The 11,390-nt window shown below is 38.5% G+C and overlaps 1 protein-coding gene across 1 annotated transcript in view; it reads left to right on the top strand.

Annotated features, from left to right (window-relative positions):
* The first annotated feature begins 2,985 nt into the window (after positions 1–2,985).
* LOC116301766 (uncharacterized) overlaps positions 2,986–11,390 on the top strand; it is a 142,179-nt gene continuing 133,774 nt past the window's right edge. The window contains exons 1-3 of the mRNA XM_089036878.1: positions 2,986–3,587; positions 9,534–9,788; positions 10,547–10,980. Coding sequence (XP_088893004.1) covers positions 3,170–3,587; positions 9,534–9,788; positions 10,547–10,980 — 1,107 coding nt within the window. The 5' untranslated portion in view covers positions 2,986–3,169. The remainder of the gene's footprint in view (positions 3,588–9,533; positions 9,789–10,546; positions 10,981–11,390) is intronic.

Raw genomic sequence — 11,390 nt, 5'->3', positions numbered from 1 at the left:
CTTTTTCCTTTCATGCGTAGTGCGTTTCCCGCACTTTTTCTGTCATGCGTAATGCGTTTCCCGCCCTTTTTCCTGTCATGCGTAGTACGTTTCCCCACTATATATCATTCCTTTCATGGTAAACAGCCGTCATCAGGTGCTTGAGAAGCACATATGTCAACACTAGACAAATACAGTACACGTAGGGATGGAGGAATTTTTGCAGGAATTTTGGTTGCATGATATTTATTTTTTGGGCTGAACCCTTGCACGTTATTTTTTTTGCGTACAATTAGATATTTTTCTTCTAACAGAAAAGGTTGCACGATATTTTTTTTGAGGTTTAAGTGATTGCTCTATATTTTTTTGCGGAGGGGGGGGGGGGGGGGGGATTTACGCAGCCCTCCATCAACTATCTAATGGTCCGTCCCTTATATTAAACATTTCCATGAACTTACTCAACAGACCTCCGAGTCACGACGAAACATAAGCAAGTTTAGATTTCCCTTTCTCATCAAGAAAGTCAACAAGTTCTATTGCCGTTTGAAGTCCTTGCCAAGTTAGACGAATGCCAAGGTGATGGCCTTGGGATGCTTTCTTTCTGCTCTCAATCATTTTCGTGTTTGTTAATCAATCCTCAACGATCAAAATAGGTTCTAGCGTTGATCCGAAAGGTCGGGCAATATAACAGACACTACACACACTAGCGGCTCTCTGGGTGAGGGGGAATAGTGGGGAATATAGACGTTACGCAGGCTATACACTTGAAGCATTAGTGTAATACGCTTACCATTGCTTAGTTTAGAGCGAAGATATTCGAAATAGATATTGGACTAATACACTTTAGTATACCCTAATTCCGAGAAGAACTAGGAACGAGAAAGGGGAGGAGGAGTGGGGACGAGGGACAATTTTGTTCCCACCACAGGAAGCCCAAGGAGCAAATGCAAAAAGAGCCAAGGATATGCCTGCGGACGGGCTAGTCTCTCCCTTAATTCGAGGGGTTTTTCCGGTTTTCCTCCCTCGGTTACAAGTATCAAGCTAGCTACCAGACCTATTCTTATAGCTAGTGACGGATCAGAGTCTTTTCTCATACTCGCGTCCACGGCCAACAATAACAACGTATTTTTTTCATGATGAACTTCGTCGAAATCGATCCCCTCGGGATCGTATCATTACAGGAGGGGCGGGGTTTTCGAAACGATAAATGTCATGCTCCCCAAGCTATTTTAACAATTGCTTTCGATATACTTACATAAGTTAAACGGCCTGCTCTTCCCCCCAGCATTTATGCAAAAAAAATGACTGGATGGATGCTGACGAAATCTCTGCCGACGACTACTCTTCGTCAACTTCGCACTTGGTTTGACCGAGTTCTAGGGTGATCGCCTAGGCGTGAAGCGTTAATGGAACTTTGAAAGGAGTAGAGCATGTCCTCTACATATTAGCCATTCCAAGGGTTGAGGGGAAAAAAATTGGTCGAGTTAAGGGTGTGAGGGTAAGAGTAGGGGATATGTACCCTATATCCAGTCCCCCAATGCACTGCAAGAGCAACTCGACCCAGTTTTCACTACATATTCTAATCATTGCTATTGGTTTAACCAATTCGATAGTTTTTATTTATCTTTAAAATCCACACTACCCGGCTAAACCGGCAGCAGAAAAACATCATAGCCTGCGTGCATCACGATTTTAACACTTGTTAAATAGTTATATATAGATTTATTAAAAAGCGGCTGGCCGTTTGATCGCCGGCGCAGTTCAACAAGTCATGATAACGTGCCATTTCAGAGCTAGGGCTCTGAGATTTTTTCTCTTTATCAGTAGATGGGTACGGGTAAGTTGTAGCGCATCTGATAGCTCTTTTCCTTTTTTCGGAGCGTATACGTAGTGTTGAATCTGGAAATGCTTTTAGCAGGTTACTGCATAGTTATACCGCATCGACGAAGGATACCAGTTAGCAAAAACCTATATGTAGACAAACTGAAGACCGTTACTGGCTTTGCATGCCCTTATAAATCCTACACGGTAGCCGTGTTTGGACTGCCTGTGGTTAAAGGGCTGTAACCAGGGGTCTTGCAGGCTAGATGCACAAGGGATATACAAATGGAACGGACGTCATTTGTAGAACCAAAATAACATATAAATAAATAAGAAGAAGAAGAAGAAGAAAAAGAACGAATAAGTAAATAAAACAAAACAAAACAAAACAAAAAAAAAAACAAAAAAAAACAAAACAAAACAAAACAAACAAACAAACAAAAAAAAGAATGATCGATTGAAGAACCTGCATACACTTGAATTAAGAACAAAAACAAAACAACAAAAAAACAACAAAAAACAAAAAAACAAAAAAAAAAAAATCGAATGAACCCCATTAGTTACGGTCATAATTAAATATCGAAATACGACTCCCTCGTCCGTGACCTGGAAACCATAGGAGCGGTTGCGTGAGGGTAAAACATCAACTGACATGATTTTTGGAAAAGCTACACCTCCGCTTCATCATGTCTGGTTTATATCTCCTCCTAAGACGGTACCAGCCCCAAAGAAATCCGATTTCCTGAACGGATCACGTAGGTCGCACTTGGTTTCCACTAAAGGATTTTGTTGGTTCGAGGTTTAAATGATAAATATATGACTAAAATCGAGTATACCAATAACTGGAAAATTGCCTTTAAGGGGTTAGTATGGACCAAGCCGTATCTGGAAAGTATCTTCAAAATTTTCAAAATTTTCTAAATATGTAATTTCTTAGATGGAATAATAATTAAAATGATGATGATAAAAATTGATATCAAAATTGATATTTCATATGCTTAGATGTGTATTGTTGTGCGGTAGAGCGTGTGCAATGGTTACTACTGCGGTTTTCTCACTCCTAATCATATCAAGGTGACTTCGTTATGCGTATCAGTTCACGGAAGCGATGTATTGAGTTACATCAAGTTTATTCGACGACGTCTAATCCGGTCTGGTGTCCTATTTGCTACTGCCCGCGAGCGCGGTAGGTTGAACAGAGCGTACCTACAATTCTACTCTACTCAGTCTATCAAGGATTTTATCTAAGCTATTTGTCTCTACCTTAAGATAGAGCGGGAAGAACAGCTAGCTTGATTTATCATTCAGACATCTCTATTTCAAGATATGGTTTATCAAAGATAGTCAACACAGATATTAAATCGCGACGATGATTCCAGCTCGAGGAATGGTTTACAAATTAATACTCCTAGAATTGCTTTTGGTTGTAAGCTCCAATGGTGTGTCTGATCCATTCACGAGATCTTGTCCGGCGCTGCCAGACTTCACTGGACAAAGAAATCTTGCGTTCGAAGGAGTTATAACTAGTCTTATACCTGAAAGATCAGGTCAACTTACTGCTGTAGTTAGAGTAGGGAAGATATATCAAGGAACGAGCGACCTCAGCTCCGTTGAATCAATAAGACAGATACAGGGTGCTTATTCCTGCAGTCATCTACATCGAGTTGGCGATACGAGAATTTGGGTTGCAAGGAGACATTCTAGCGGTACTCTAACTGCGAAGGCTTCTTTAGCGAATCTTCAAGATAACGTTGATGAAGTTCAGAATCGTCTAAAAGGTACGGAAGGTAAGCTTTTAAAAAAAGTTAAGTTATATGTATATTTTGTGATCTTTTCTTTATAGTTTTTCTTTCAAGTTTTTTTTCTTAACAAATACTCAAACTTTAGATTTTTTAAATGTATTTATCACAATGCCTGCCTAATTATCTTATAAACCACGAACTATCAAGATAATTTATTTTGTTCATATGTTTAAATTAAGCAGTCAGCTCTCAATCGACGCTTGGTATCTTATTTCTACTCTTTGGACAAAAAGGTCAAGATAAATCACTATCCATTCTATACAAGGGACAATATTTAAGTAATAACCTTATATATATATAAAAAAAAAGAAGAAAGAAAAAAGAAGAAAAAATTTTAAAACTATTTTCTTTTTCTAAGACAGCTTTCAAAGCATTTCCTGAAACTTCTAGAAACTTATATACAGTATTTCGACCAGATCGTTCGTTAATGATAGCTGCTGTTAATAGTACGCCGTCTAGAAAATATTCAAGATATTATCGCTTGCAGATGATTGTTTTGAATTTCCTTCAAATTGTACTTGATAGCTTTAAGTGTATTCTAATTGATTTATCAGACAGCGAGTCCACTTAATAACTTCGTTAAATATTAATGTTTTTTCCCTTATAGCAACAATATTTTGAGTTATATAACTCACGAATGCAATCCAAATCTTTCGGAATCTGCTTTTTCCAACAATTTTTCGTATTAAGTGCTTCTCTGTGTTTTTAAAATGTGTTATGTGTTTTTTTACTGTAAAATTAGTATAATTGTCGTAAGTTTTGTTCTTGTCATCGCTTTGACCACAACATACATATCTTTGTCAACCCATTCTGAAGCATGGCTTCGGCCTTCGGTGCCTCGTATTTTTCCAGCTGGCTTTTGAAAAAAAAAAGCGTTAATAAACTAACTAGAATCCGGCGAAAAGCAAATCTTTTTTGTTTTGTGTTTGGAAATCCTCACTTTATTGATTTTACTATTTATGATAAGCTATCGATATTCGAAATTTAAATTCGTATTACAAAAACAATCTATTATGAATCAAAGGCTGTTTTAAACTAGAACAATTCACGTCTCATACCGTGACTGGAGAATATAAGCTGCTTATAATGGTTCTATGAGCATAAGAAAATATAAAATTACTTCAGAGTAGTTGTCTTGCTCTTATGGCTTACATAATCCGGATGTAGTTTCAGATTTTGGTCATATTTCAATGTATAAATCCTGACCTTTTTAGAATCTGTGCTGTAAAACACGAAATCCTAGCTTGGTAGAGCTTATTTAGTTCTATTTTCTAAAAACGTTTCCATTCATTCGAGTAATAAATATTACGCGCAAAGTATATAAGTCGAAAGATTTCCCGATGAATGCTAGATTCGATCAGTGGGATGTTAGTTCGTAGTAAGATCATCTTTCAATTGTACATGATACATACAGTATAATAAACTATATATTAAGGTCATAGCACGATCATAAAGCTATATGAGATAACTCTTCTTTATGGAAATTTGTTGTTGTATTTTTTACAGGTGCAAATCTTTTTTGAAAAAAAGAAGTATTTAAAAAAAGTGTAGTTAAGGTACTGTTTCCACACATTTAGAGCCGATTAGCCTGATTCCAAGGTCCAAGAAAAGACTGGGTCGAGTTAACATTGCAGTGCATTGTGGGAATGTTTCACGGGACAGGCTCCAGCATGGCGTTAATTTCATCCCCTAAAACAGTCCCACAAAGCACTGCAACACCAACTCGACCAAGTTGTCAACCTTGGAATGACTATATACTAAAACGTTTCGTATAGTGACAGCAGCAAAAGCTCTATTCGTACTGCATGTGAGCGGTAAAATTGCATCACGCGCACTGGCAACTCGTTTTGTATGGCAATCACGTTCCAAGGAACTGACTTTAACCATATTCGAATTCTGGTGCTGACACGATTCTTTTGACAACGACAATAACTTAACAATTATGTGACCACACTGGTTTTTTACCCATCGCTAAAGAACAAAACTTACAACTAAAATATTGAATTTTTACAACGCCCTTCCGGTGCTTACGGTCAACGACTATAACCCTTTTACTATGGGTGGTTTGTAATCATTTCCGAGAAAATAAATAACAAGACATGGTGGCCATGTTTGCTGATTTAATGAAAGAGACTGATATTTTGTTCAAATACTAGCATTTGGCATATCCAAGGGACCTCAGAACACGCACGGTGTGTTGGGGAGGGGGGAGGGTGCTAAGAGCCCCAAGCTCCCCCTCCCCCTGTCTCCACCATCCATGTATGTGTGATTTCCTATAGTAACGCTCCTGTCACGCCTTTTCCGTTTTTTTGTCACTCCTTTTCCGTTGCCTCAGTTTGTTTTCGTTCACGGCAACAGTTTTATGACAAAATGTTTTATTAATTCCTCTAGTGGATATTACTGTGGTAAAATAATACCCACAATAACATCTCGAAGGCCCTAGAGATCTTCGTGGGCGTTTCCGGTTTCCTGGGGGCTTGTTCTGGAAGGTCTTGAACTTGCTCTTAATATTGAGTGAAACTGAAACAATATCACACGATCTCGTATTACGGTAAAGACGGTACGATTTTCGCCTACAACTCTCGTATAACACGCTCGCGTCTGTCGTCGGCGAGTTGTAGGCTTGATTTACACGCTACGACTCGAGTTGTAGGATGGCGCGAGCGTGTTGTATACGATAGTTGTAGGCGAAAATCGTACCGTCTAAACCGGCCTTTACAAAGAAAATACAAGTAAAACTTTTGAGATCTCTGCTCTTCATGGTTAGCCTCGATTTTGATTAAGTAAAATTTCCCGTACGTGTTTCAATAATGAAAATACGTGAAGTTTTAAAAGTTATGTATTATTCTTAGACTGCATGCGAGCAGCCACACTTTTTCTTCCAGGCTCATCAATAAGGGAAGGGGCGTTTTTTTATTAGGGGGAGTACTGGGGGATTAGCAGTAAACGTTAGTCACTTCCTTTTTCACTCAGTAAAGAAATTTAAGATGACCCTCTTATTAAGTCAATAAGGAACTAGCTTTCGCCAAAAAAAGACGACATCAAAGACATCCATGCCTTCCCTAATAGACTTTAAAGACGAATTTTAAGTAACTATTTTAACGGTCCAGGGCCGGGTTGTTCAAAGCTGGATTAGCGCTAATCCAGAATTAACTCTATAGGTCTCTATAGGATTATGGCGTTCCATCCCCGCCAAAATTGATGGTTTGTATTTGAAGTTCATCACATGAATTTTGCATTCGAGTAAATGTTTTTATGTTATCATCTTGTATTTCATATGCTTCATCAAGGGTTCAACATACGTGTTTTATATTTGTCGTTCATGTTTTATATTCTTGATTGTCGCTGATTCATTCTAAACTCCACGCCACGTATTTGTCCTTTGAGTTTCACATTACAAACTCGACGACTTTTATTTTCAACTCAACTTCACGCTCCGGTGAACTCGGTTGACCTTGGTAGCCGCTGACCTAAAACAACGCAGTCGTAGGTATGAAAAGAAAAGAAAATGGCGGCAGAGTTTGCCCTCTGTTGTTGAAGAGACAATTCGGCAGCTTGATACAAACCGCCAACAGGAGGATGACTGTAGTAGCTTATTGCTTCGTTTAGAGTATCCTAATCCGTACAATTATTAATAAAGGTTAACTACCGGCCTCAATCGTGGCTGGCATTGGATTAGCGATAAAATGCTTAAGGAACGAAAAACAATAGTTTATATCTCATGAATCTAGGGCAGAAAAAGTGTTAACTGGCCACCCAGGTCGCCCTTCTTTCAAGGTTTCTGAAGATCAACGTCTCTCACCTTGTAGAAAGTGGGTTTTCTGTGCCGCAAATAAAGTCTTTTGCTGGGAGTGTCCATAACCATCGAAAGGAGAATGTCTCATTTTGACATTAGGATATCAGGATAAAAAAAATCTAAGAATTGTATATTCCACGTAGAAAGATTAGTTTTTAAATTTTATTGCGTTTATACACCTATTCCAATAAACGTTGTCTGGGCCTAAAGCAAGAAGCTGACGGCCGCAGTGAATGCTAGATAGTCCCAGTGTAATCATAGTACTTATTTATACGAAACAAATTAAAGACATGAACATTTCCACATGCGGTTTAGATACGGATTAGGATACTCTAAACGAAGCAATAAGCTACTACAGTCATCCTCCTGTTGGCGGTTTGTATCAAGCTGCCGAATTGTCTCTTCAACAACAGAGGGCAAACTCTGCCGCCATTTTCTTTTCTTTTCATACCTACGACTGCGTTGTTTTAGGTCAGCGGCTACCAAGGTCAACCGAGTTCACCGGAGCGTGAAGTTGAGTTGAAAATAAAAGTCGTCGAGTTTGTAATGTGAAACTCAAAGGACAAATACGTGGCGTGGAGTTTAGAATGAATCAGCGACAATCAAGAATATAAAACATGAACGACAAATATAAAACACGTATGTTGAACCCTTGATGAAGCATATGAAATACAAGATGATAACATAAAAACATTTACTCGAATGCAAAATTCATGTGATGAACTTCAAATACAAACCATCAATTTTGGCGGGGATGGAACGCCATACTAATCGGGGTTTGAACAAATGGACCCAGTGCATCTTTACCATTGATATTAGTGGATATTTTGACTCTGAAATAAGGCTAATCTCGAATAAATGTTATCAAAAAACACACAGTGGTAAATCGAAGAATACTAACTGATCGCATAGAGTTGGGATTTCTAATAGCCTTTACTGTTAATTTTTGATCGCTCAAACTGTACACGAAACGATGATGGCTTAAGTCGACGAATTCTTGGTATTACACTAGTACACTAGCGATTTTTGCTGCGATTTTTGCTGCGATTTTTTGTGATTTTGTCCATAATAAATAATGATAAAGAATTTACTTGTAAAGTTTTTTTAGGATACCAAGATTCAGGGCTGTCAACCCCCGAGATATTCAAATCTGGAGAATTGATAGGGAAGGGACATGACGTCACAGCGCGTCAAAAAGCGCGCGAAAAGACGCCTTTCTGCTTGTAACATTTGATGTGATTGGTTTATTTCTGACCAATCAGATTATCGCTTACATTACAATGGCCTGCTTGCAAGAACAGCCATGAGGAACGTTTTGATTTTGTTAGCGATGTAAAATAACACAAGCAACATAAGATAATTGGAATTTTATGGTTGTGAAACTCGGGTCTCACAAGAAAAAATGGTCAGCTTCGGGGATTATCCGGGAGATTTGAGACTCTAATCTGGAGACCGGGAGATACGGCCCAAAATCTGGAGACTCCCGGTTTATCCGGTAGAGTTGACAGCCCTGCTAAGATTTTCCTAGACGAATGTCTCTTTGAAGGATGAGACAAAAGATTTCATATTTCCGAAAATTGCCACAAAAACCGCAGCAAAAATCGCCAGTGTAAACGGGGCTTAAGATGGATCAAGCATGAAGAAGATCAGCCATTAATCAGTTGTTTTGCAATATCTAAACAAAAGCTGTTGGTATTGTCCAGATGGATTCATTCTCTTGGGATTCTAAAAGCTTATGCTTTTTTGAATAAGGACTTTAAAAGCCGGAATTCTGGACTTTGTTTTGCTAACATATTAGTGACTAGAAATCCTGGCAGTTAGGTAAAAGATACTAGAAATGTTTTGGGTGTGTTATTGAACCGTGAAAACGTGGAAACTTTGGCTCTATATTTTTATTTGCTGGTTTGATAGCAGTGTAGTAAATGATTAAGTTCCTTACTGTTTCTTTCCGGTGCTTTGAGGGTTTTCAAATTCTAAATTCTAATTGTAATTCAGTGCCAAGAGTCTCTCTGTGGAATCGCCTGTTAATTTCCATTAATTTTTTTCATTATTTTTTTTCATCCATCCATCCATCTATCCATCCATGCATCAATCAATTCATTATTATTTATTTATTATTTATTTATTCATTACAGGTTTTGTTGACCCAAATAATAGCAACAATGGCAATGGTGGATCCCAGTCATGTCAGAATAAGCCGTGCCAGTATGGTGGAGTATGTCGCACTGATGCCAATGGTATTAGCAGATGTGTCTGTCTGTCCACATGCACCAAGGAGTATAATCCGGTGTGTGGTAGTAATGACAAGACTTACAACAACCCTTGTTTATTGAATGCTGCACAATGTCAGACACAGAGATCTATCTTTAGGAGACACTATGGACAATGTGGTAAGGTTTTTTATTCATGTTTACTGTGCAATATTGTTATTTGGTATATAGCTTAAATAGGACCTGTAGTCTGATTGGTTAAGAACTGTGCTGTGTTGGTGAACCAAGCATGGTTGCTGACGTTATCTGTGCTCGCACAGCAAACTTTGCAAAGAAGTGTAAGAAAACAGCACTGAAAAACTACAATTGATTTTTCTTTCTTTATAATAAAACAGCTTTTTTTCTTGCTTGGTCCAGTGATACAGCACACAAGATGTGTGATGAAAACATGAAATAAGATTGAAGAGCAGAGGATGTATGCTTATACATCTATTTACATACAGTTTGTCTTTGTCAGTGTTTTTGAAGCTTCACTATGCTTATTTGGTTTAATGGTGCTGTACAGTTACTGGAGTATGTTAGTGTGTTTGACGCAAGACTAGTCTCAACGCAATAGTATATATTATAGGAACCTGCAATAAACGCAAATACTAATAAGATATGGGGTTAGAAAATGATCCACAGTGTATTTGTGTTAATGTAGGACTTGAGGTTGCTTCATGCCTTTGGGGTTGGGTGGGAGGGTCATCACGAAGTTAAATCTTCCGCTACAAGACATAAACTGTGACAAAGGCGTGGAGTGGTTTAATTTATACTGTGCAGTGCATTGTGGGGTATCATTGTTATGTAAATTAGTCATCTTTACTTCCATTACTTATAACATATAATAGACAGACACCAAGTATTAACTTCTGGGTGTACTTGTATTCCCATCACAGGTGCTTCTAACTGTGCTGGACTGAAGAATGCTGGGATAGCTAAGGTCGATGGAGTCTATTCCATATACCCAAACTCAAGCTGCAACATGCCTGTTCAAGTTTACTGCCATAACATCAACACCCCCTTTCCTAAGGAATACATCACTCTGGCAGCAGGCGAGGAAGAGAACTATGCATTTATTTATCCTCGAAGACAGCGCCTTGCGCCAATGTCAGCACGCAATGCCTGTAACGGACCACCGGGAAAGCAAAACTATTCCGCCGCGGGAAGGACAAAGTTCAGCAAAGTGCGCCTTGATTTGGACAACATGAGGATTATACGGGAAGATTTCACATTTGCTGTAAGTGATCCTTTTGGCAAGCAGATTCCATATGGTTCTGCAGGGGATTGCTTCTCGATGCATAGTGGACCTTGCAGGAGAGGACACTTTAAAGTAAGTTGACATCCATTTTTTATTTCCTTTCCTTTCCTTTCCTTTCCTTTGCTTTCCTTTCCTTTTTGCTTTGCTTTGCTTTGCTTTGCTTTGCTTTCCTTTCCTTTCCTTTCCTTTCCTTTCCTTTCCTTTCCTTTCCTTTCCTTTCCTTTCCTTTCCTTTCCTTTCCTTTCCTTTCCCTTCCCTTCCCTTCCCTTCCCTTCCCTTCCCTTCCCTTCCCTTCCCTTCCCTCCCCTTCCCTTCCTTTTTTCCTTTCCTTTTATTTTATTCTTTTAATTGCTCAACCATAAAGTCACAACGTTACAATCAAAACTAAACAGACACACACACACACACACACACACGGACAAAAGAAAAAATTAAGAAAAAGAAGTTGACCTCAAATTTGTAATGTTATCTTTCTTTATTGA

Source organism: Actinia tenebrosa, unplaced genomic scaffold (genome assembly GCF_029948245.1).
Source record: "Actinia tenebrosa isolate PJP-AT-01 unplaced genomic scaffold, QUT_ActTen_1.0 PGA_scaffold4__44_contigs__length_22323623, whole genome shotgun sequence".
Classification (NCBI taxonomy): Eukaryota; Metazoa; Cnidaria; class Anthozoa; order Actiniaria; family Actiniidae; genus Actinia; species Actinia tenebrosa.
Note: the sequence above shows the minus strand (reverse complement) of the source record. Positions and strands in the feature narration are given on the sequence as shown.